The sequence below is a fragment of the Naegleria fowleri genome (assembly GCF_008403515.1).
Source record: "Naegleria fowleri strain ATCC 30894 chromosome Unknown tig38, whole genome shotgun sequence".
Classification (NCBI taxonomy): Eukaryota; Heterolobosea; class Eutetramitea; order Acrasida; family Naegleriidae; genus Naegleria; species Naegleria fowleri.
Window position 1 is genome coordinate 14601 of NW_025407970.1, and position 25485 is coordinate 40085.

Genomic DNA, 25485 nt, shown 5'->3' on the forward strand with positions numbered 1-25485 from the left:
TGGAAATTGCTTCCACCATCAAAAAGTTACGGCATTCACTGGAACTGCACGGACCAAGGTAGGTGTTAGTCCCTTAAATAAAGATTTAGATTTTCTACACTCATTAAAAACGTCAAGCACCTTGACACTGTATTCTCCTTTGGCAGCTGCAACTGGAGATCGTGATTGAATGAGACTTTTCACTACGTCTGTTTGATAACAAAGGCCCCATGCACCAAGTCCTGCCAATCCTCCACTGGACAAAATAACTCTCGGATCAGAACGCATTTCTTCAGTCTTCTTCTTAATCTGCTCCTCATCTGCTCCTCCTTCCATCTGCTTTACAGCCAAATATCGAGCAAATCGTGTTTTGCATTGTTCATAGGTTGCAAAGTAAACTCCATTAAAACTCAATTCTCGAATCAGAGTCGACGAAAAACCATGATAAATTCCCCTTAAACCTCCTTCATATTTCCAAATAAATTTAGCACAATCCACAAATCCTCTTCTTCCCAAAGTACCAGAAGTTGACCTTGTTTTGATATGATCGGTCGAGGTTTGAAGTCTAATCTTTATCAGCTCTGTTGGACAAACCACAAAAGCAATACAAAATCCAGCCAATGAACCACTCACAAATTGAATAGGAATAGAGCTTCTACGAATCATAGTCTGTTCTTCCTCACTCAAATTCGAGCCAAGGAGTGTTTTGAGCACATTCGGAAGCAATCCATTGTAGACTCCAAACAAGATACAATTATTGATGGCTTCTCCAATGAGAGGAGAAAGTAGTCCCTTAAAGAGAGAACGAGCTCCTTCCTTGACAACAGCCTCTTTCAAAAAGTGAATGGCTCCAAATTTTGAGGAACTTGTTTGTGTTTGAAGCCTTACACGGATGGTATCTATTGTGGTTGATGGTTGTGGTGGTGATGATGAATGTTGTGCAGGTGTTGGGAAATATTAGATTTCAATATTCATAAATTTGAGAAATTGAGTCAATTTCAATGACCAAAGAAGGATTATTTCATCATCCAAAGAACAAAATTAATAACAGATGAACATTGAGATAATAAATCACCATCATACTTACCTAATGGATGTCCAACAATTATTCCCGATATTCCACCAATGCTTCCTGCCAAACACTCTTTGCCAAAATTCTTCATTAATTGTCCAAAAGACATTGGTTCCGATAATACTACTTGTTGTTGAGAGGTAGTAATTTCCTGTGGTGAAGATTCCATTCTTATTGTCCGTTAGTCAATAAATTATATTTGATGATGATTATAATTTAAGTCTAGTTCTGCAAATACTATTTTTCGTGTGGTTGTTTGGTGTTGTTCAATAATTTGAATCATCAATGAGTATTTGGCGTTACGATTTGAAAGAGATAAATTATTTGGTGTAAGTAGAGTAGAATACGGAATAACAACAACACTCTTGCTCGGACGAAATCAAGATCGCAAAATATTCAAAACGATATTTTTTTTTAAACAACAAAAAGGGGTGTTGGAAAAGGTTTCGTGACTCCCACTTCGGCACATCATAGAGTTGGTGATGATGATCGACTAGTATCTATTGTTTGGATAACGATGATGTGTTCAGAACGTTCTGATTAGACACAATTTTCAACAAGTTGTGTTTGAAATTAAATAAACAATCATTAGAAAAATGTCGTCTTCATCGGTCAGGACTTTTCTTTCATCCCGAACCGCTGCAAGAGCTCAAGCCATCGTTAACCATATTATGCGTAAGTAATAATATTATCATTGAGAGTTGCAACAACTTCTTCTCGTTAGCTGTAATTCTTGAAAATATTCGAAAAGACAATAACATACTCCCATCGGAAGCATCGTATGATATTTCTGAACAACAATTGCAAAGTATATTCCCTCCTCATAATTATCAAGAAGAGGAATTATTTACGCCCCAAAAGAAACTAATCTCGCATGCATTTTCAAAATATGAATTTGATTTATTCTTGAAAACTTTGATGGACGCCATTAATAATGGTAAAATAGATGCTTCTAATTTGATTGTTATGGATTTATGTGGAAAAGTTCACGATATGAACAATAATATTCTTATATTTGCTCTTCCAAAGCTCTCATTCCTGAAAGAAATCAATCTGAGCAATGTAAAATTAAATGATGATATTATTGTAGAAATTTGTACTAAAATTCCACAAATTGAGCGGTAAGCATTTAACAAAAATTTGGAGATGAGCAACATTCATCAAAACATTACTAGATTAAAGCTAGAAAACACATCAATTACGGACAATGGTTGTATTGGATTGATGAAATCATTGCCAAGACCTCAAAATATTAAGCATTTAAATTTGTCAAAAACAAGGGTCACTGAAAACTCCTTTAAATACTTGGCTGATCTTTTTTCAACCCTTGAAAGTCACTTAGAAAAATTAGAAATTGCATGTATCGATATAAGCCAATTGACTGTCACAAGATTATTGAAAAGTTGTAGAAAATTATGTAAAATTGAGAAAGGTGATGAAGGCTTGTTTGTTATTTTTAGAAATGATGTCATACTGCAAGTACCATCTAACCCAAACCAACGAAGCTATTCTTTACAACTCTACCATCCATTACTCGATGAAAAAATTTTACGAAACATTTTAAGCATCTACAGAAACGTCAACGATTTACATTTGAAAAGTGAACGACTCTCCAACCACAATGTTTCCAATTCAATACGATTCTCAAACATCAAAACACTTCAATCCTTCACTCTCAATGACCAACCTTTTAAGGTTAACTTTGATTAATAAAAACTGGGATTACTAAACAGTTGGTGCCAGCAAGAGATGACCGTTACACAAATTTTCCCCGCCATTCAAACGAATTTAAAAAAAAGTCATCAAACGCAATGTCTGGCTTTAATTTTGAAGATCATACCGACATCAACAATGAAGACTTGAACACGGACTTATCCTCTGTCTATGAACCGAGATGGAAACGAAAACAGAAGCAACGACCTCAATCCACAACGACTGTGGATCAAGTCATGACGGATGTCATCATCACGATGAACAACATCTCGTGTTCTTCCGGACCCACTACAACCACTTCTACTACTTCTCTGGATCAAAGATTTATACCATCCAGAAGAACATCTCAAGATATGGATATTTGTAAATTTAATTTAATGAATTGTATGGAAGATGATGATGGTGGTGATTGTGGTGGAGGCTCATTCGATTCCTCTTCTTCCTCCGATAAGGAAAATACGCACAACAGAATTTTAGAACAACGTCTTTTTGATGGTAAAAAGGTGAAAGACGCCAAGATTTTAGCATTAACGGAGAAGGCTCCCAAAGCTCCCTCGGACTGGCACAATAATTTACGAGTTCTTTATTCTCAAAACAAAATATTTCCTGGTAATGGTGGAGCTTGTCAAAATAATGCAAGAAAGCAAGTGGTGTCCAGACACATTCCTCAAACTCCTGAAAAGGTGCTAGATGCTCCCCAAATGATAGATGATTATTATTTAAATTTATTGGATTGGAACTCAAATAATGTATTGGCAGTAGCTCTTTGTGAAAGTGTGTATTTGTGGAATGGCGAGACCGGAGACATTAACAAATTAATGTCTTGTTCTCAGCAAGACAACTATATTACCAGCGTTTCATGGGTAGAAGATGGAACTTATTTAGCGATAGGAACCAACTACAACGATGTACAAATATGGGATGTTAACAGAAGCAAACAAATTAGAACTATGAAAGGTCATACACAACGAGTATGCTCATTGGCTTGGAATACATTCATCTTGTCAAGTGGAGGAAAGGATGGCAAAATACTTAATCATGATGTGAGACAAGCGAAACATTTAATCACTACTCAGAGCATCCATCAAGATTTTGAAGTTTGTGGACTGAAGTGGTCACACGATGGTAATCAACTCGCTTCTGGAGCCAATGACAATATCCTCAATATTTGGGACAAGTCTCTCTTGCTGACACAAAGCGAAATCATGCCTAAATTCTCATTAAGAGAACATGTAGCTGCTGTAAAAGCTTTAGCCTGGTGTCCTTGGCAAGCGAATCTTTTAGCTTCTGGAGGAGGAACCAGTGACAGAAAGATGATGTTTTGGAACACCCAAACAGGTACCTTACTTAACACGATAGATACTAATTCACAAGTTTGTTCATTGATTTGGTCCAAAAGTGATCGTGAAATTATTTCTTCACACGGCTTTTCTCAAAATCAGCTTTGTGTTTGGAAGTATCCATCACTTGTAAAAGTAGCTGAATTAACAGGACACAAAAGCAGAGTGCTTCATATGGCTCAAAGTCCTGATGGAACAACCATTGTCAGTGCAGCTGGAGATGAAACATTAAGATTTTGGAAAGTTTTTAGTCCTATCATGCACGCTGATAAATTAACGCCATCCGAGCACCAATCCGTTTTAGCAACAGCACCCCGAAATATGCGAAGCATTAGATGATGTTTTAATTGGATAAATGCTAAACTTCGTACATTACTATATTATCCCGAGATTTTCAGATCATTTCAAATTATGTTTCCAAACGGGTCTCTAAGTGGTTTTCTAAAGGGCCAATTTTTGCATAAAATTTTCCACAAAATGGAGAAACCAAATCAACTGATGTACGTATTACAACAGACGAGTTTGATCACGATGCAAGAAAAATTTGCTCTTACCATCATCAGTCGTGACATCTGAATTTAAGACAGTTGGTGATTTGCAACAAGGTTCCATCATTGCTTTTCCTAAAACAAATTTATTGTGGGTCTGAGATTAAAAATCCTCACTGAATTAGGGACTGTACTATTATTTGCCACTCAGCTTCTAATTCAACTGGTGCTCCTCCCGAAAACCAAAATTCAATATTTGCACGGCGAGCCTATAGGCTGCTTAATAAATGATTGTAACCCTTTCAATTTTTATTTTTCGATAGGCTGAAGAACTAATTCATCTTCTTTGTTTGTGTTTCAAAAAAATCACCAAATAAAAAAATGCTCGACCCATTGTTCTTTGTTTTCTCAACAGTAGACTACGAATTCGAAGAAAAGATAGCAGCCAACCCTTTCTTCTTGAAAACCTGGTTGGCATACATCCAGTACAAACAAATACATCAAAATAATCATACTAGCTACAACAATATTATTAACGCAATATTTGAGCGTGTACTTTCCTGCTTACCAGGAAGTTACAAGTTATGGAACATGTATCTTGATATCCGAATAGCACAATGTGAATACTTACACCCGATAACCAGACTGGACACCATAAAATATTCATTTCCAGCTTCTGATGGCGATTTACATAACAACAACAACAATTACTCAAGATCGGCCATTCTCAATTCCAATCCTTTCTCGATGTCATCGCTGGGAATAATTGAGAGCGTCAATCAAGTTTTCGAAAATTGCTTGATCACCATGCACAAAATGCCTACAATTTGGTTAAAATATTTAAAATTTGTTGTAAGAACACAACCAACGATCACTCTGGTTCGGCTGATAATGAACAGAGCTCTTCAGGCTCTTCCTGTCTCTCAACACGACATTGTTTGGAAGTTTATTGTTTGGGAATGGATCTTGAACGAACAAGCGAAAGTTCCGAAAGAAACAGGATGTAGATTGCTGAAAAGGTATTTAAAGCTCGACCCATCATTCATAGGCAAATACTTGGAATATTTGTCAAAATCTGGCTATTATTCCGAGATGTGTGAATTACTCATGGGAATTCTTGCCTATTCTTCTTCTGATGGACGCAATTTTGGCCATCCCATGTTGCATGTTGGTATTGCAATAGACAAAGTGGCATCTTGCTATTTAAAAGAGCATTCACCGCTACATGTTTGGAACCAATTTTGCTCTCTTATTTCTGAACAGGCACAACGAATCAATATCCCTCATTCCGCTATTGAGTCTGTTCTTGTGTCCGGAACAAAACGATATCCCAGCGAAATTGGAAAGTTGTGGACAACATTAGCACAGTATTATATTCAGCATGGAAAATTTGATGCTGCCATTAGTTCATACGAAAAGGGGATGTCGAGCGTTTCTACTGTTAAGGATTTTAATTTAATATTTGACACTTATGCCAAAATGTTTGATGAACTTATTAAGTTTCATATGCAACTACTGGAAAAAGGGCTTGACGGGCAAAATCAACAAGAGCTTGGCCTAGAGGTACTCATTTCTAAATACGAAAATTTAATGGACCGACGATCATTTCTTCTGAACTCTGTCAAGTTAAAGCAAAATCCAAACAACATTCATGAATGGCACAATCGTTTAAAGTTGATAAAAAATAGAGAACAATTTAACAGCAAGGATTCAAACCAAAAAGCCGATGATATCATTTCTTGCTATGAAGAAGCTATTTCCAATATCAATCCTGAAAATGCGAGTCATGGGAAAATTTTCTCCATATGGAACAGCTATGCAAGGTTTTTCGAGATAGAATTGCATGACCTCGGACAGGCAAGAAGTGTGTACAAGAAGTTTCTGGATAATATTAACTATCATGATTATCCTGTCTCCACAATGGATGTAGAAAAAGTTGTGTGTGATTATGTTGAAATGGAAATTAGAAATCGCAACAACTACGAGGCATTATCTATTCTATCAAAGATGATTCATTCCGGTGAAGATACTCTAAAATCCTCATGCAGAAAATCATTGTCAGTATGGAACCTGTTCTTAGATCTTGAAGAAAGTGTCAATAACAACATCAAACGAATGAAGAGAGCTTATAATGAAATGACCGAAATGAAAATTGTGACTCCTGCTACGGTTATCAATTTCACACAATTCTTGATTGAAAACAGATATTTCGAAGAGGCCTTTTCTGCTTTTGAAAGGGCTATATCACTGTTCAACTATCCACAAGTATATCCTATTTGGACTCAGTATTTGCTTCAATTCATCTCAAGATATCAACACACAAAACTAGAAAGAACAAGAGATTTATTCGAACAAGCATTGTCTCAAATGCCCTTTTATTCAAAAGAAAGAATAGGTCAACAATCAGGGAAAAATTACGTCGTAAAGAACTCCCATGCCAGAGATTTCTTTTTACTCTATGTTAAATTCGAGGAAACATTTGGAATGAGCTCTAAATCAATTAGAGTATTTGATAGAGCTATCAAGTCTGTTTCTCCCAATTCTCAAGAACAGTTTCAATTGTATCAATTGTATATCACGCGTGTCAGTGAGTTGTTTGGAGCTGCAAAAACTAGAGAGGTTATGGATTTGGCACTCAATCAAGCGGTGGAGAGCAACGATGCATCTCATCAATCGAATTGCTTTATTCGAGATTTGACATTGCGATATATCTCTATTGAGCTTAAACTGGGTGAAGTAGATCGATGTAGAGGTTTATTTGGCTTTGCTGCCACCTTCTGTAACCCAGAAAATCAAGAGCACTTTGCCAAATTTTGGGAAAGATGGGCAAAGTTTGAGAAGCAATTCGGTAATGTTGAAACCTTCAAAGAAATGCTCAGAGTTAGAAGATTTATTAAGCAGCAGTACAACTCAGAAACATCTTCTTTCTCCAACAAGTGATCCTAGCTTGTTTTTGTTATCATTACAACTCCCTTTTCTGTGCAAGCCTCCAAAACAGAGCTATACGAGACAGTTGCGAACACCAAAGTGGGACTAATTTTGTTTTCGGAAAACTCTTCTTCTTGCAAGTACACTCTTCCAGAATCGGTGACGAAAGCTACCGCCTTTGATCCTGATGTTATTCTTAATATCTGCTCCCTTATGCACTTGGCAACAGAACCAGATAGCTCATACATCCCAGTACCGTCCCATTTCAAAAGAATGTCTTCATCAATAAACAATTTGTGTTCGCAGAAAGCCCTGATAACACAGTAGTTGTTGCAACAATTAATAGACACAGAAATGAATGGAAAGGAAAAATCCTTGGAGAATCCTATTAATTCGTTAAAGTTATACTCCTCAAAGAGAGGTTTTTTAGATCCTGCCACCATCCCACAAACAAGGATTTTTAGCTGGGATGAGGATAGCGCAACAGAAAAGAATTGACCACACCCAATCTCGTCAATTGAGTATTTTCTCAACCCTTCATTTTCAGTGATAAAACTTGTTCTTTTTTGGCTGGTTGGTAGGAATAGTTGTCCTTTATCCTGTTGACCAGCAACATAAACTCTATGATCTTTATCCAACAAAAGGCAATGATATCTTCCCACTCCAATTTTTGTTATTATTTTACCCTCAACAGATCCTGCAACCTTGGTTACGTCAAAGATGTTGCAGCCTTTAGATTTAAATCCTAAATTGCATTCTTCATTAAAGCCGACCACAAAAACCTCTCCCTTTTCGGTCAAAAAAAAAGTTTGATTGTATTTACAAATAATTTTCTTTACCTTAATGTTGGAGGAAGTAAAATAATTAACAATACCAAGTTCTGCTTGCTTCACAGATTGGCCAAGTGCAAGCTGACCAAAGAAATTGCTTCCAGCGGCAAAAATTGTGTCCGAACATCTGATCAGCAAATGATGATCTCCAGACGACACCTCAATATCGTCCAAAGCTGTAGATGCAAGATGTTGATGAATAACATCTCTTTTGTTCACTAACTCTCCGTACAAATTTTCACCAATAGTTGTGATCAGGAGTTTGTAAGCCATTTTTTATATTATCGCCTCTCTTTTACTGTACTGTAAAACATACATCGGAAATTGGCAGCATTTTTTCCAAACTTTGGTCGACGAACACCCCTTTTAAGGGAATCGACAAAAAAGCTGGACCATCAGAAGCTCCCCTTTGTGATTTTCTTGATGGGTGTACAAGAGAAATAAATCCACAATACAAGGTTTAAAAATGGAATAGGCATCACATCAACCATGATGATGGCAAAGGGAGACCACCGAGTCTCAGTAACCTTAAGAAAGACATGATCATCAGGAAAAAGAAGAAACAGTGTGAGTTTTTTGTATATTCCTTGTATTTCACTTTAGACACATCATAACCATCGTCATCATCACTATGCGAAGGAAATTAATGCCTTTTGGATGTTGTTTTTTCTTTGGCAGACAACCATTGTCTTCCTTCATGCAATGGAAAGCTCTTTTGACCATCCACAGCGATTCATCCACCTTTCTAAACCATCATCACTCTTGTCGATCGTTTTCAACAAGTTCTCTCTTGACCGCTGGCAAGAATAATCTTTTCTTGAAGAATTGTGGAATCCCTTCAATTACCGCAATATCAAATCAACAGAAAGGCCATAGCGGGGGTATCACGTTCCAAATAACGAGGGAAGGTATTCTTGACAAGCCCAAGGATATCATTGAGGAATTGGAAAAGATGTATTTGACAGGAAAATTACGTTTAGATTCTTTGCTCATTCTCCCACAGATGTCATTGGAACAAAAACGAAAACTTTTGGACAACCCTCAAGACTGTCCATACTGTCCATCGGTTTTTAGTCATGATTCAAATAGGGAATACCTTTTAAAACAATGGAGAAGATTTGACTTGATGTTTAAATGCGGTCTGTCTGATGCAATAATTGTCCGTCCAGAAGATCAACAGTTTTTTATGGGCAAAAAAGAAAGAGAGGGATTTGATGGAGAACAATACCTTTTTTTGGATATGATGCATGACACTCCCAGTGAGGTGAGAAAAGCATTGTGGAAAGGATATAAGGCTTTGACCTCTCCAATTCAAGAGGATCCACACCATACTGAAACAAAGCCAAATGAACCACACCTTTCCAAGAAGACAAAGTCGTATGGCGAGGACTTGAGGTCGAGAGAAAACTATGAACATTACTGGAAAGGTATCAAACCATCATCTCGTCCAGATTTTTTAATTGACCAAATGGACTACTCGACCCTTGACGTTGTAAAACAGATTGATGATTACCTCCTGTTGAGGTGGTGTCGATATTTCAAAATCGATTTCCAATTAAGAAACGTTAAGTCTGTTCACAAGAATTGTGAAATAGCTCTAACGGAATTTCTTGAAGGTGTTTTGATCTTTAAGGACGGTACTCCTTTTGAAGAGAGGGAAGAGAAAACTCGTGAAAGGATGAGGCAATCACTACTTTCGAAGGAAAAGAAGATTGACACTTTTGGAAAGCATCTCTCTCTTCGCAATTATAAGAGCTTTCCTTTGGGCTTTTTTACAGCTCCTCATAACAAGGAGAAAGAGAAGAAGCAGGACCTCCCTATTTGGTGGAAAATGCAAGAAGAGGTGGGACATTTGATGGATAAAGAATCACACATGAAGCTGAGAGGCAAATACTACAAGCATGCAGTGCTATTATGTTGGATAAGCAGAGTTAAAAGTTTAGAAGAGAAAAATATTTCTGAAATCAAGAAACTCTTGATTGAAAAAGAAGAAAAAGAGTTTGAAAGGTTACTTGAAAAGAGTGGAGTACAGGTTGCAGATGTTGAAGAAACTCTTCACCAATAGGAGAATAATAATGAGGCCTTTTTAAAGGACCTAAGATCTGGTTACAAATTTTGTTGTGAGAAACGACGTAATGAAAAAAGAGAACAGTTCGGAATCTTTGCAGAAGTAGAGGCTTTTTTCAAGCTAAAACTGCTGTCTTTCGATAACCCAGATTTGGAGATCCTGTTAAGCTTAATTATTCGAGCAACTCCTCAAGGACCAGTGTCTTATTTGGGAAAGGAATATCTTTATGAAAAAGATCACAAGTTCCCTTTTGCATTGGGAGGGGAATCAAGTCCGGAAAATCTGCAACTCTTAATACCTTCTGTAAATAGAAGCAAGAAGCATTATCCTATGGAATGGCAAGAGAAATGTGCCAAAACGTTTGATAAAGAAAAGGAACTTGAATTTGCGAAGGGATTACTTATGAAGACTAATTTGTATGAAACATTTTTCAATTTGAAAAATAAGGAAAGGTCAGAATTCTTCTGGTTTTTTATTGAAATAATCCATAATATGTCAAAAGTGAAAAGAAAACAGAAGGAATAAAATGGAAAGATGAGAGTCTTGTAATTGTTGTGTTTCGATGAGGCCCCATCAAACCTTCAACCGTAGCGAACAGCCATCCATTCCTCAAAAACTAAGCATAAAACTACAATACAACATTGATAACTCTGTTAACCTGGTTGTCAAGGTAGCTCGTTCTTTGATTCCAATTTTACACTCTTTGAGTATTCCGTCTTATTTGGAGGTTCTTGGTTGGGACATTTTTTGCGCTTCACCACCATGAAAAAAAATGGACACATCTGTTAAGGTAAGCCTTATGTCGAGCTTTATTTCAAACAGGTCTTGCCAGGTGGTTGTAGTCGGAGATGGAGCAGTTGGTAAAACATGTAAGTGCTTGTTTCGAGTTCTTTCCTCTCACATTTGTTAGGTATGCTTTACTGTTACGCAAATAATCAATTTCCGGAAGGTATGATGAACTCCAATGCTTTTTATTTTAACAAAATTAATAATATGATATTGGAAAATTGAACTAGATTATGTTCCAACGGTTTTTGACAATTACAACGCCAATACATTATATGGAAACCAATCTGTGAGCCTTGGATTGTGGGTATGTACTTTATTTAATCACAGAAATGTACAGAAGATTCTCTCACATTTGAAGGACACGGTAAGTCGAACTGTCAGTTGTTCTTCGCTAATTATCATCAGGCAGGTCAAGAAGATTATGACTCTTTGTAAGTACTAAAAGAGACTTGTGTACGTTCTTAAAAAGAATTATTAGACGCCCCTTAAGTTATTCCGAAACTGATGTGTTTCTTGCATGCTTTTCAGTCACTTCGAAAATAAGTCTTAATAATGTGAAACAAAAATGGTTGCCTGAGATTAAGCAGCATATGCAAAAAACACTCCGATTCTTCTTGTTGGATTAAAGAAAGATTTAAGAAACGATCATAAAACGATAAAGGAAGCTCAAGAATTTGGTGATGCAATTGTTTCTGAAAAAGAAGGAATGGAAGCAAGCAAAGCGATGAATTGCGTGACCTATTGTGAATGCAGTGCTAAAACGAGGGAAGGTTTGGAGGAGGTTTTTCTGAATGCAATTGCAGCTGTGTTGGATCCTCAACAATTCATACATATGAGCGAAAAACAACCAAAGAAAATCCCAAAAAAGAAAGGTTGTTCACTCCTATAAATTGTTGATAGAAATGTTGTTTAATTGTTGTACAGTTTGGCACCTCTGTCGTAACCCAGCAGCAAAAACATGTTCATGTTTTGGACCAACAGCTTTCCTTCGTCAATTGATTCAATTTTTCTCAAAAAAGAGACACCTAAAAGTCTCATCAATTCAGATGAATGCAAAGTACACAATGCAATAGGATGAATACCTCCTTCGTTTTCAGGGAAAAACGTCAAAAACTCCAATATTTCCTCTCTAGAATTTATGTGCTTGATGAACAATTGAAACATGGTAATAAGCTCTTCTTCATTCAAAATATTTGACCGCAACTTCTGAACACAGCTTTTCAAATCAATTATTTCTGGTGAAATGTAAATTTGTCTCTTTCCTGATCTGTATTTCTTTTTGTTATGTTTAAATGATGATGTAGCTCTCCAAGCTAATGCTTTTTTGATGTTATCTGAAATCGATTCATGGGCCGATGAGGTTCCATAATAGATTTGTTGTTGATACAGAATTTGCTTTTCTTGATCGAATGCCAAATCAATTATTTCTTTTGAGTAATAATAAAATTTTGATCTAATTAAATCTTCTAATATTTCAAAACCGCTTGACTTTGGAGTTTTGAATTGAATTAATTCTATTAAATCCTTAATAAAATATAAATCGTCTTGTGTTAAATAACAAATATCGTCAAATGTTTTTGGTCTGGTAACTCCTACTGTATGTCCAATCGAGTCAATAATGTCGAGAGTATCTGTTAACACTGAATCAAAAAGAGATTTTTCTTGGGGAGATGGTTCTGTTGAATGTTTTGCATCCATGATGTTGGTTTTCGATGCTCTTTGTTTTTTCTTCTCTTTTTTTTCTTTTTTCTCAATCTTCTTGCGCTCTTTATGAACCTGTGTGAAGGATTGATTCACTTTAACTTCAGACTTGTCAATGTCTACCAATACGTCATAATATTCTTCTCTGTAGGCAAACATTGGATTACAAACACCTACAATGTATCCCTCTACATCTAAAAACTCCAGATTAGAAAAACTGGCATATGGAAACGTTCGAGTTTTCAATAAATTATGCATTTCAGGAAACATGGCAACCGCGGATAGAACTGTGTTGACAACTTGACCTGCTAATTGTTGAGAACTGAAAAATATAACCCGTTTCTGATACAAAATTGCATTATAGATTAGCATGGTATCCTCTTTAAAGGTGCTAACAAGTCTACAAAGACTAACTTGCGTTATTCCATTGATTCTATATTGAATCTCATTTTCTGATAAACAAAGAGGGATGGAGAGTGTAATATGGTCAACTTTGTTGCCATATTGAAATGAAGTTGTATGGTTGTAATTGGTAAATTTTGATTTTGCTAATGCATATCTCCAGAAAATGCGTTCTTGGTCTGAATATATAGGAAGGTTAGAAATTTTGACTCCATTACAAGTTTCGAATATATGCTCAACAAGAGTTTGGACAAGATTGTCAATAAGTTTAGCATCATCTTGAATATCCAGCTCTGAAAGATCCATATCATCTGACTTTCTTCTTTCTTTGCTGTACATAGTGTGATCATAGGCATCAAAAATCTGATCTAAAGCTTTACTCAATAAATCTCTGAGAGAAAAGCAATATGGTTTTTTGGAGGCGATTGCCAAACTTTTCACTCTTGCTCCTCTTCTAACCCCTGTTTGAATTAATAAAATTAAATCAAAGAAAAATATTCAAGCACCACAAACCTTCATACTTCTTTTGCTTCTGAACATTCAGTACATGATAAAATGTTTCATTATCAGCATCATCAGATGGGTTGTTGTGTTTGCTTCTGAGAAAAAATACAGTTGTATCTTCCACGCAGTTATGAGATCCATCGGGAAGCATCAAATTGGCGATTGAATATTCCGAATCATAAGGATATACTGTTGGATGTTGTACTTTTAGTATTGATCCTTTATCAATATCAAATTCGGCTAGAAAAATATACTCGATATCCATTATTGCGTGATTGGGGTTACTGAGTTGGACAATTATTAGATGTGGCAAGTTCAATGAGCAGCCAAAATTTGAAATATTTTTTTGGTATTATTTGAAAGGTTCGCGAAGTAACACCTGTTACTCTGATCAGAACACCATTCTCTTATGCATTCGCAACGCAGTTTTTGGGTGATGCCAAGCCAGTTTCGCTGAAGAAAAGTACTTTATTCTAGTCCATTATCCAAGCGAATCTCTGCTCACTCCAGCGAAAAATCTCGTTTCGCACACATAAGACTTCTGTGAAGCAATAGATACATAATACAAAAGGAAGCAATAATTGCCGAAGGAACACATGCAGTGTTACGGATTCAAATAACGTTGGTGATGGTCCATTCAATGAATTCAAAGAAAACTTTACCGAGAATTTCCAAGCGAAATTTTCTTCTCCCAGAAATTCAAATCATCCAATCAAAAGTGAGTTTTCTTTACAACAGCTGCTGGCCAACCGAAAGGAGCGTTTGTCCTCAACAAAATTGCGAAAGATTTTTGAAATTGTTGTTGAAAAAAATTCTTCATCGCTCCTCTCGTTCATCACCATGGTTGAAACATTCCACTTCTCCTCAGAGTCCGTAACTGAAGGACATCCAGACAAGATTTGCGACCAAATTTCTGACGCTGTTCTCGATGCTTGCTTGAGCATTGATCCATATTCAAAGGTTGCTTGTGAAACCTGTTGCAAGACTGGTATGATTTTGGTCTTTGGTGAAATTACCACTCAAGCAGTTCTTGACTTCCAAAAGATTGTCAGAGAGGCTGTCAAAAAGATTGGTTTTGACGACTCAAGCAAGGGATTCGATTACAAGACTTGCAACGTTTTGGTTGCTATTGAGCAACAATCTCCTGATATTGCTGGAGGAGTACATGTTGGTCGTAAGGAAGAAGAATTAGGTGCTGGTGATCAAGGACTGATGTTTGGATATGCCACTGATGAAACCGAGGAGCTGATGCCATTGTCCCATTTGTTGGCTTCTAAATTGGCAAAGAGATTGACGGAGGTCAGAAAGAATGGTACTTTGCCATGGCTTAGACCCGATGGTAAGACCCAAGTTACAGTTGAATACGAGAAAGATGGTGGAAATCTTACACCAAAGAGAGTATCTACCCTATTGATTTCTACTCAACATGACGAAAACATCACCAACGAGGAAATTCAAAAGCAATTGAAAGAACACGTTATTATCCCAGTAATTCCTTCTCATTTGTTGGACGAACGAACCATTTATCACATTAACCCATCCGGTCGTTTCGTTATCGGAGGTCCACAAGGTGATGCTGGTTTGACTGGAAGAAAGATTATTGTTGACACTTATGGAGGTTGGGGAGCTCATGGTGGTGGTGCTTTCTCTGGAAAAGATCCAACCAAGGTGGATAGATCTGCTTCATACGCAGCTCGTTGGGTTGCTAAATCCGTTGTCGCTGCCGGATTGGCCAAGAGATGTTTGGTTCAAGTTGCATATGCTATTGGTATCGCTCATCCATTGTCCGTTCATATTGACACTTACGGAACTGCACAAGGTGGCAGAACAGACTCTGATATTTTGGAAATTGTCAAGAAGAACTTTGACTTGAGACCATATCACATTATCAAGGATTTGGATTTGTTGAAGCCAATCTACTCTCCCACAGCAGCTTACGGTCATTTCGGAAGATCTGAATTCCCATGGGAAGTTCCAAGACCTTTGAAGTTCTAAATCAATTTCATTCCAACCAATTGAACAATAAAAACCTTTTGAAAAAATTGATATGAGCCATTTAGTGTGAATTCAGTTCGCGACTTCTCTCATTAAATAGTCCATGCTTCCAATAGCTCCTCCAGCTTGACTCTTGGGTTTTTGCCCTCTCCATCAAACTTAATCTTGCTGGCTATGGTCTCTGAATTTTCATGCTTGAAAAGAAGTACTTTGGATCTCAGCTCTTGATCTTCTTCCAATTCGTTCAAAAATGTTTCGTAATCTTTCCCTTCTGGCTCCATGCAAAAGTGCTTTAACGTCCAAATTCGTTGTGTATCCCAATCATACTTTTTTCGAACAATAATTACATCAGGTACTACAAGCTTCTTGTAGCTTAATAAATCTTCATTATTGAAGTTGGCATTCTTCAGATCATATCCATATACAGTGTCTCCAGCCTCAAGCAAATGAGAAAGATGACAAAATGTTTGTATGTCATGAGAAATGCCAAGCTCAGAGGTTTTAACGACAGATACTTCGCCCAATTGGAATCTTCCTGATTGAGCACTTACAACTCTACCTTTATGATTTCTCTTCATCTCGACGTCATTTACGGTATATTCTAGCAATTGAGTTGCTGTCAATAGAGGTCTAAATGGAGATTGAAAATAAGTTTGAGAGCTCACTTCAAGGGCTATTCACCGGTAATTCGAACAACCACATTCCAAATACATAAGTAAAGGAATTCCAATAACAATTTTAAACGAACATAACAATGGATACAATCAATGCAGACTTTGGATGTTAAATACTTACTTTTTAAAGTATATGGGTCAATAAAAAACAGGGAATTGGTAACTTTGTAACAAACAACTAAGGGTCTTTATAATTGTAAGATTTAATAGAATGTAAAATATTCAAATACTTACCCTATTTGCCCGCTACTATTATATAATCTTTGAGGAAGACACACAAGATCACCTGTATAAATAGGGGCAATTTCAATGTAGTACGTATCTGCATCGCTGTTTGATTCCAGATTTGAAGACGCTCCTATCACTTGAACGCCTAAAATTTATATATGAATATAATAGATCGTAAATGATTGTCAAAAACTTGTATACGATACAATACCTCCTCCTAATTTTCCTTTTTGAAAGGCTCCTGTCATAATGGATTTGTTTTGTAAATCTCGAATGGGCAACAGATTGCTGAGCAATGTTATAAATTTGATAACGTTTGTACTCTCTGACGTTGCAGCATCTTGTGTGGCGTTGGGGTTTTGGTCAATCTCTTCGTCTACATTGAGATTGATGTTTGGATGAAAATAAATGTCAAAACCGTGAGCCACTTTTTCGAAGGCTAAATGTGGGAATCTTTTTGTTATTTGGTGTTTCAACATGAGCTGTTCTAAGTAATACAAGGTCCTCTCATGACTTGTTTTTTGACGTATTTGGACAATAGGCTTGTCCGATGCTGTGATATTTGCTCGTTTTTTCTTTTGAGTCATTCGATTAGCTTTCTTTTTCTTTTTAGAGGTATGAATTTGTTCTTGATAGTTATTTCCTTCATGTACTTTGGTGTCCTCAAAATCAGAAATGGACATCATATCCGCACCTCTTTTCTTTTGTGATGATGGTACATCGGTTTTTCTTGCAGGAGGTTTTTTGAAGCCTTTACCTGTTTGCTTTTGTCTCATTTTTTGTTGAGCTTCACCATGTGAGGAGCTTGAATAATAAATCCCACAATCTTGTCAGAGTTGAAGGACAGTTTATTGGACAAAGAGGAAGTGTGAGATTTTTCTCTCGTAAAATGATGAACAACACAATTATTCATGCGTGTCAACAGAAGCTAAAGTGATTGATACAATACTTCATCACTGATCCTTGAATGTGATTTTGGATGTTTTAAATGAATAAGGTATGCTAAGTGTTATTGTTACAAGGAGTTGATGATTACTGAGTGTTTGACGAAGAGTTCGCTCCATTATTCTGTTGTCCGCCATTGGCATCTTCTAGATGACGATTTCCATTTCTGAATTCATTCAAATAAACAATGAACTTAAATATTTGCTTAAGATAACGTTCCACTGACATAATTTCCAGAATATTGTTGTGACCTGCATAGTCTATAAACAGAGGTGTATATTTGTATTTCACCTTTTGTTGAAGAATCTCTCCGTGTTCAAATGGAACCACCTCGTCAACTTTTCCATGAATGATAAAAACTGGGCATTTCACTTTATCTATCCGATCAATGTTTCTGAACATGTCAAAGAAAATCTTCTTGTTGGTATTGACTTTGATACGAACAACTGTCGTAAATGGGCTTTGAAGAATAACTCCTCTAAAGTTTGAATTTTCTTTGGAGGCAATATAAGTACTTGGTCCAGTGCCAAGAGATGTACCAAATCTGCATTTCATGAATTTGTGTTATCACACAAATATTTGAAATCTCTTGTTATTATCATGAATCTTATCACTAATACATACACTATTATTCTATCTTCTGAGAAACCTCTTTCTGTCTTTAAATATTTGACGGCTGCTTCAATGCTGGCATACACTCTAGGTTCTGAGCAGCTTACTTTTGGCTCAGATATTCCATATCCTTGATATTCGTACCCACAAACGTTGATCTTTAAAGAACTGCGAAGAAGCTCCAGGTATGGCATTGTTTGACCTAAGTCAGTGGCGTTACCGTGGCTGTACAATAAACAAAGATCGGATCTAATTGTTGATGAAAATAACAATAAATAATAATAATGTTAAATAATAATAATTGATGAGGCCGACGATTGTCAAGAACCGCCCGTTTTTCAAAAAACGCATCATCACGATCACAACAGATTTTTAAAATAAATTTCTATGATCGAACGTACCCTTTACATTCCAAGAACACGAGCGGTATTTTGACATTCACTTTTTGCCCTCTTTCATCAACAACTTTCTTGTCTTCGCATTCCAGAAAGATGTACTTGTCTGACTTTGTGTAGCTGGCTGGTTCTGGTGGTTGAAAAAGCAAACGGGAAATGAGACCGCCCATTTTTATAAAAATGCTCGGTGATGGCACTGCAGAGCGGACCAGCTGTGGAAAAGCCAGCAATGAAAAAGAAAAAAGGAAACAACATGATGATTCTACATCAGAAAAATCATCAAACGAAGATAACACAAAAGGAAGGAAAAAACATAGACTCTCGTGGACCAATGAATTACATAATTTATTTGTGGAAGCTGTTCAAGCTCTGGGCTTGGAGAACGCAGCTCCAAAAGCAATTAAGAATATGATGGGCGTTTCATACGTAACGGTAGGTACACATGGCCAATGATTGTACTTGAGTAGCTGATGTGTTGTTGATGAAGACCGATCACATCAAAAGTCACTTGCAGAAATATCGGATGCAAATGAAGAAATCTGATGACATCATCTCATCTTCGTCTGCTATAGTCAGTCGTGAACAAGAGGCAGAAAAGAAGACAAAGAAGAGAAAGAATCAAACAAAATCTGGAAAGGACAACACAAAACAACCAAAAACTAGTGAGGACAAAAAAAGTGTCGAATCGATTGAACCAGCCCAAAATATTACATCTTGTTCAGCATCCAGTACAGGACAAAGTAGTAGCAATTCTATAGGATTTAATAATTGGATGCAAGCATCAAACAGTGGATCTAGTTCATCAACAACTACGATACCTTTTACCATAGGAGTCGAGCAACATATTTCAGAGAAAGAGAACGAACAACAGCACAATGAGGCTAGTAACAGCAATTTTTCCTTCCTTAAAAAAGTTTTTACTCATAGTGCTGAGTCTTTTCTGTTTGACAACACAAACAGCCAATCTAGTTTTTTAATTCCTTCACTTTCAAATTTAGCAGCAGAGGAATTAACCAGCAACCACTTGTCAGTTTTTGCTGACTCCAACGCGAAGGATAATTTGAATTTATCTAGCCATTCTCTTGGGTTCAACACCCAAAGTGAAAAAGAGTTTGTGACCTCTTCGATCAAAGAGTCTGAGAAAAATCAATGCAGACAAGGAGGACACCAAACAATGCCACAACAGACAAATCAAAATCATAACGGCGATCATGCTGGTCAGAATGTTCAAACAACACAGGCAACTTCGTTTTTGGAACAATATTCGTCGCTGCTTTTTGATATGTGTCGAACGGATGAGGAAATACGTCAATTGTTTCTTGAGGCGAAACATTTAGCTAAATCAGACGATCATTTCATATTCATTTTGCATGGATATAGATTAGGAGTTTTGTCAGGATTGCGAATGGCCAAACAGCAACACAAATAAGACCACGCAACACTCTTTTCCAATAAAAAAATGGCAACAATTTCAGGCGTCATTGTAACAGGTCAGTTGATCAACCTATCATTAACAAATAATAAATATTAAGTTTCGATGCAGGCAGCACGGGTTTCATTGGGAGGCATTTGACCCGTTTCTTGTTGGAAAAGAATTATTTGGTAATTGCTACAAGTAGAAGTATCAATTCTTCCCTTTCGTTAGAGCGACCCGAGACAGACTGTAATAGACTTGTCCATCATTTTGGCTGCAAGATGGATCAACTTGATTCTCTTCATGATTTATTTGAGCACCACAAAAACGACAGCCAAGCCGTTGTTCATTTAGCTGCAATGATGGATTTCCATCCTCTCAACAGCTGTTCCAGCAATGGGACCTCTTTAATTGAAAGAATGAGATCCGTCAACATAGAAGGAAGCAAACAAATATTTAAGGAGTTTCTCAATAGCCCCGAAAAGAAGGTTTTTATTTTTGCATCATCGCAAGGTATGTTCACCAACACTCCCTTGTGATTTAATAACCTTTATTTCAGCGGCCATGGGACCTTCTGAAGGAAGTATTCCAATGGATGAAACGTCTCGGTGTCACCCAGTGTTTGAATATGGAAAATCAAAACTCGAGGCAGAAAAGGCACTCGAACAAATGTTGGATGAATATCAAAAAAATCCCTCACAGGGGCCAAAGCATTTGTACATTTTAAGATTTACAGGAGTAACAGGATTAGGAGACAGATATGCTGCCTTTGAAATGATTCAAGCTTCTTCTTTTGGGTATGTGAAATGATTCTGAAAAACAAAAAAACGTAACAAACCCATTTACTGATCAATATAGCGTCAATTCAGTGGCATATCCAGGTAATTGCGAAAAAGGGCTTATTTCGTTTGTTCACATTAATGACGTTTGCAGGGCTGTCGAGTTGTGTTTTCAATACAGCGAAACAAAGAGTGAGGAAACATTTTCAGAGCTTTTTATTATTGGACCAAAAGAATCGTCTACTGTTAGACGTATTTTAGACGTTTGTTGTGTACAAACTGGATGGCCAACTCCTTTGTTTTCTATTCCTCTTCCTGTGTTCAGGTTTATGGTTGGCTTGTTGAGCCCTGTGATTAATTGGGCTAGATGGATGATTTTTGGAATTCAAAGGGCCTCGTTTCTCTTTGCTTCTGATACAATCGGTATGTTGGTTTGCTTTGAGTTTATTGGTTCATCCCTGAGTTTCAGATTGTATGGAACAAAACAACGCCTATTCTTCTCAAAAGGCCATTTCAAAGCTTGGATATAATCCTTTGACATGCGAAGAGGCCTTTATCAAAAGTATTAAGGAACACATGCAATCGGGTGCAATTCCACACTACGAAACGGTAAGAAATGTTCGCAAGGGATTGCTTGTTGGTTCAGTTATCTCCATTTCATTTTGTGTTATAGGATTTTTGTATTTGAAGAACAAAGGCATTGATTGAACATTAAACTGATATCTCGTTCAAGTAAATATACTTCTTTCGCATTTCAAAACTAAGATTGTGGTTGTTATACATTTGATTCAATGAGCATAATCCAGTAATAAATGTTCTAATTTCTCTCGATTTGTCTCCTTCAAGAAATTTAGTCTTCTTAGAATGTCTGGTCATGATTGCATGTTGATAAGTTTCTTTTTGTTGAGCGAGTTCAGACATTAACATTTCCTTAGCCCTTCTCAACACTTGTCGTGTGGAGTCAAGAGGATGGGACTTACAGTGGAACCAAAGAGGTCCATAGTTAGGATCAGCATTTACACACATATTTTCAATGTGCTCTTGGGCCTCATTGCTGTTCGTGGTAGAGACAGGAGCAGCGGCACTGTTTGGAATCGAAGGGCCTCTAGTCAGTAATTCTAATCTCAAGTACTCAATAAAACTGTCTCCATATTGAGGAGTAAACTTGATCGCAAAGTCAAGGCACCTTTTTGCCTTCTCTAAAGAGAACTTGGGTGATAAAGGATTAAGAGCGATACGGGCTCCTTCACACCACACTTCGCCACTTTTTGGAACCTCTTCAAGAGCTTCCTTAAATACACGACAACATTCAACAATATTTCCCTTCATGTGATGTAGTTGGATTAGGATGGCCCACAGACGACCTGTTCCTCTGTGAATTTGCAAAGCTTCCAAAGCTTCACAGGTTGCTTGTTCGATATTTCCAGCTCTCATTTCAAGAAGAATACTTTCCAAAAATACTTTCCATTCGTGTTTTGCTTCTTGTTTTGCACGATTCAAAAAATCACGAGCCTTGTCAAGATGATTACAAAATTCTTCTAATCTTGCACATTCAATCAGTACTACAGCTTTGGTCTTGCTTGGAACTTCCTGCAAAGCTCTATTCAAAAGCATGCGAGAAATTTCAATATTCCCAGCATTTAGCTCTGTTCTCGATCCAGCAAGCCAAACCTTCCAACGTAAATTTTCGAGAGCCTTGATTGCACTCTTGCTGTAGGCTTTTCGTGAGAGCTGTAAATGACTTGCACGTTCCTCAAATTGAGCAAGTTCAAAGTACACTTTCCACTTGAGTTCCTTACTAATGCTTTTTGCAGCTCTAGAAATACATTGACGAACCTCTGTCAGGCATTGTTCCTTACTTTCCATGTCAACTGCTCTATCAAGTTTTCTTTCATACAGTCGTAGTGCCGCAAACCAAAGAGGCCCATAACGAGGATTGGCAATAAGACCTTGTTCGACAATATTGAGAGCTTGATCGAATTGTTCACACTTTTCCTCAAGCTTGTACGCTTCGTAGTAGATCGGGCCATGACGATGAACATTCTTCATGAGGTATTTAAATACTTTTCGAGCAACGTTAACGTTGCCTGCACGAGATTCAAGCAATGCTCCTTCCAAAAGAATCTTCCAGCATGTTTCTGGCTTTTGTCCCTTTAGTCTACCTAATATACTTCTGGAAGTCTGCAAGTCATCGTTTTGCTCGAAATGCTTGATGGCTTTTATGAGAAGAGATTCGTTGTGTTTGCACTTGTCCAATCCTTCCAAGAGCAACCGTCCACATTTCTCATTGTTACCACTTTCTTCCTCAAGTTTAGCATATTCAAGCCATCCTTGGCTTGCATTTGGTTGCATTTTGTTTACAGTACAAAATTCTAAACGAGCTTGTTCAAGAAGGTTTTCTCTTTTTGCCAAATCAGCTAATTCCATGTGAACTCTCCAATGCATGTGTCTTTCGAGTGAACATTTAGGATCATTTAGGTAATTCATGGTTAAACTCTTAGCTCGTTCATACCCCAGTGGCTCGTAATTCTTAAGCAAATTTTGGAATTCTTTAAGGGCAACTTTGTCGTCACTAGATTCCTTCTTGGAAGGCGAAGTTGGACCATTATTGCCCTCTGCTCCGATATCGGTGGTATTGTGAACCAAATTTAAGTTAAGGTTGAGAGAGGCGGGATTTTGGATTGTGCTGTTAGAACCCATTCTTCGATGTTTTGATGGAGAGTTCGGAACGCTACTGTATCCATTCGGGTGGACATTGATTGATGGATTTTGAATTGCCTTTTCATAGGGCTCATGCCAATTTCCTTCGGTGATAAGGTCCACTTGGTCAGATGAACTAGCTCTTGTGTGGGCAAACCCTTGCTTCGAAGAAAATGAAATGGAGCAGTTGTTGGTCATGTTCGGTGGGTATGTGACCTCTATGTCATTTACAGCTTGGAGAGGAACAGTAGAAACTGTGAGAGAGGTTTGCAATGACTTGGATAGACTATCAACTGTTGAATCATTACGAGAAAGCCAAGATAGGGAAGAAAGGGGCTCTTGTGATTGGACATGAATGGTTTGATTCACATGGGACGGCGTTGGTTGTTTGTTGAAAAAAGATTCCAGCTGTTGTGATTCATTCGAATGGGTTTCAATGTGTCCTTGGTGGTTACCATCTAAACATTTGGAATCATCTTGGACACAGTAGGAATTGCTGAATTGGAGGGGTTGAGCCATGTTGGAGTAGGTGCTCAGTTGAGGCGTGTGAAGAGACAAGCTAAAGGCTTGGGTGTTTTGTGACGTTATATTTCCTGAAATGTGAGTATGGTAAAACCCATTCACCTTTTCATTCCATGGATCATACCGATTATACAATTGCATGTTGTTTTGGGAGGATGCAGCAATTTGAGAATTTGCATAAGAAAAGAAGGAATGCGACAAAGACGAGGAGGTACCGTTAAATCCACTGTTCAAATCCAATTCTCTGCATTGTGTTGTTCCATCTGAAATGCACGAGGGGTTACCAATTCTATTCAGAGAATGGCACAAGGATTTTTGAGAGGAAGGCAAACCTAGCTCATCTTTGATGCAGCTCGGAATTAATGGAAGTGACTGTATCTGATGAGATAAAGGGGGTAAACAGTGTGCATAACACTGATCCCAAACATGGTTGTTGTTCGCTGCCACAAGAGATTTATGTGATGATTGAAACGATGTTGTTTGCAACGGAATGGTTCTGTCTGATCGGGTGCTACCTGCAACGTTTGTATCGTGTTTTGTTGGCTGTTTGAAAGTACCAGAATTTTGTTTCTTTGAAGATGTTTTGCTGTTACCGACAGCCGTTACTTCGACCTTATGGTTTGTCTCTGAATAAACTATGTGATGGAATGCTTTATCGCTTGAAGGCATTTTTTGTTTGAAAAATTGTATTTTTGAAAATATTTAATTTTTTTTAATAAACGAAACAACGTTTTTAACGGTCATACAAATTAATTTTTAGAAATTCGTGTGTTTAATAGAAAGAAAGGCCTTCTATTGTTATTCACTCAAACAATCGAAGCCACTGCAGAAATACAAAAAAAGAATCGCAACAGTGGCAACGACAACACAAACACAAATAATAGATGCCTTGCACCAGCTTGAGATGACTGATCTTTTCAATTCATGTGTTTTCCTTTTAAATTCTTCGGCCCTTACAACCAACTCGTCCGTCTTTCCTACGAGAATATCAATTCGTTCACCTCTCTCAATAACTTTATCAATATTGGTAATCATTATGTTTTGAATTTCTTGAATTTGATTTTTGATTTTTCGGAGCTTATTGGCCTCCAGATCATTGTTGAAATAGTTCATCTTGCTCTTAAGAAATGGTTTGAAAGACTTGTTCATAGCATAATTGTGTGTGGTTGTTTTCCCAGAGTCACTGTACAACCTAAACCATCTTTTTCCGATCAGTAAACTGATCATAAATGCTTTATTGCACTTACTCCTCTTTAATATTCTGAATAAATTTAAAGCATTGTGCCATACTGAAGGACCTATCACTCATGCACATGAATGTAATTTCATCGGAAACCTCAAATGAAAAATTGTAAGAGTCATATGAATAAATCATCTTTGAATTAAGAGGAGGAATTTTCTCTAAAA

At 37.2% G+C, this 25485-nt stretch overlaps 13 protein-coding genes across 13 annotated transcripts; 7 read left to right on the forward strand and 6 right to left on the reverse strand.

Moving 5' to 3' along the window:
* Positions 1–18: 18 nt before the first annotated feature.
* Positions 19–1220, reverse strand: FDP41_004591 (uncharacterized protein; the record flags this gene model as incomplete). The annotated part of the gene is made up of 2 exons (XM_044708022.1): positions 19–878; positions 1067–1220. The coding sequence occupies 2 exons, from the start codon at positions 1218–1220 to the stop codon at positions 19–21; spliced, it is 1014 nt and encodes a 337-aa protein (XP_044561077.1).
* Positions 1221–1647: 427 nt separating this feature from the next.
* Positions 1648–2761, forward strand: FDP41_004592 (uncharacterized protein; the record flags this gene model as incomplete). Its single annotated transcript, XM_044708023.1, has 3 exons — positions 1648–1726; positions 1776–2172; positions 2227–2761. 3 exons carry the CDS (start codon positions 1648–1650, stop codon positions 2759–2761), a joined length of 1011 nt encoding a protein of 336 aa, XP_044561078.1.
* A 101-nt stretch (positions 2762–2862) lies between these two features.
* Positions 2863–4443, forward strand: FDP41_004593 (uncharacterized protein; the record flags this gene model as incomplete). Its single annotated transcript, XM_044708024.1, has 1 exon — positions 2863–4443. One exon carries the CDS (start codon positions 2863–2865, stop codon positions 4441–4443), a length of 1581 nt encoding a protein of 526 aa, XP_044561079.1.
* A 530-nt stretch (positions 4444–4973) lies between these two features.
* Positions 4974–7532, forward strand: FDP41_004594 (uncharacterized protein; the record flags this gene model as incomplete). Its single annotated transcript, XM_044708025.1, has 1 exon — positions 4974–7532. The coding sequence occupies one exon, from the start codon at positions 4974–4976 to the stop codon at positions 7530–7532; it is 2559 nt and encodes an 852-aa protein (XP_044561080.1).
* A 2-nt stretch (positions 7533–7534) lies between these two features.
* Positions 7535–8623, reverse strand: FDP41_004595 (uncharacterized protein; the record flags this gene model as incomplete). Its single annotated transcript, XM_044708026.1, has 1 exon — positions 7535–8623. The coding sequence occupies one exon, from the start codon at positions 8621–8623 to the stop codon at positions 7535–7537; it is 1089 nt and encodes a 362-aa protein (XP_044561081.1).
* Positions 8624–8981: 358 nt separating this feature from the next.
* On the forward strand, positions 8982–10415 carry FDP41_004596 (uncharacterized protein; the record flags this gene model as incomplete). The annotated part of the gene is made up of 1 exon (XM_044708027.1): positions 8982–10415. The coding sequence occupies one exon, from the start codon at positions 8982–8984 to the stop codon at positions 10413–10415; it is 1434 nt and encodes a 477-aa protein (XP_044561082.1).
* Positions 10416–12116: 1701 nt separating this feature from the next.
* Positions 12117–14079, reverse strand: FDP41_004597 (uncharacterized protein; the record flags this gene model as incomplete). The annotated part of the gene is made up of 2 exons (XM_044708028.1): positions 12117–13771; positions 13824–14079. The coding sequence occupies 2 exons, from the start codon at positions 14077–14079 to the stop codon at positions 12117–12119; spliced, it is 1911 nt and encodes a 636-aa protein (XP_044561083.1).
* Positions 14080–14654: 575 nt separating this feature from the next.
* On the forward strand, positions 14655–15809 carry FDP41_004598 (uncharacterized protein; the record flags this gene model as incomplete). The annotated part of the gene is made up of 1 exon (XM_044708029.1): positions 14655–15809. One exon carries the CDS (start codon positions 14655–14657, stop codon positions 15807–15809), a length of 1155 nt encoding a protein of 384 aa, XP_044561084.1.
* A 92-nt stretch (positions 15810–15901) lies between these two features.
* On the reverse strand, positions 15902–17487 carry FDP41_004599 (uncharacterized protein; the record flags this gene model as incomplete). Its single annotated transcript, XM_044708030.1, has 4 exons — positions 15902–16482; positions 16605–16669; positions 16718–16856; positions 16923–17487. The coding sequence occupies 4 exons, from the start codon at positions 17485–17487 to the stop codon at positions 15902–15904; spliced, it is 1350 nt and encodes a 449-aa protein (XP_044561085.1).
* A 256-nt stretch (positions 17488–17743) lies between these two features.
* FDP41_004600 (uncharacterized protein) lies at positions 17744–18833 on the reverse strand (the record flags this gene model as incomplete). The annotated part of the gene is made up of 3 exons (XM_044708033.1): positions 17744–18200; positions 18281–18517; positions 18670–18833. 3 exons carry the CDS (start codon positions 18831–18833, stop codon positions 17744–17746), a joined length of 858 nt encoding a protein of 285 aa, XP_044561086.1.
* A 359-nt stretch (positions 18834–19192) lies between these two features.
* FDP41_004601 (uncharacterized protein) lies at positions 19193–20092 on the forward strand (the record flags this gene model as incomplete). Its single annotated transcript, XM_044708034.1, has 1 exon — positions 19193–20092. The coding sequence occupies one exon, from the start codon at positions 19193–19195 to the stop codon at positions 20090–20092; it is 900 nt and encodes a 299-aa protein (XP_044561087.1).
* A 266-nt stretch (positions 20093–20358) lies between these two features.
* Positions 20359–21564, forward strand: FDP41_004602 (uncharacterized protein; the record flags this gene model as incomplete). The annotated part of the gene is made up of 4 exons (XM_044708035.1): positions 20359–20590; positions 20637–20874; positions 20936–21279; positions 21326–21564. The coding sequence occupies 4 exons, from the start codon at positions 20359–20361 to the stop codon at positions 21562–21564; spliced, it is 1053 nt and encodes a 350-aa protein (XP_044561088.1).
* Positions 21565–21567: 3 nt separating this feature from the next.
* FDP41_004603 (uncharacterized protein) lies at positions 21568–24747 on the reverse strand (the record flags this gene model as incomplete). Its single annotated transcript, XM_044708036.1, has 1 exon — positions 21568–24747. The coding sequence occupies one exon, from the start codon at positions 24745–24747 to the stop codon at positions 21568–21570; it is 3180 nt and encodes a 1059-aa protein (XP_044561089.1).
* Between the last annotated feature and the right edge of the window lie 738 nt (positions 24748–25485).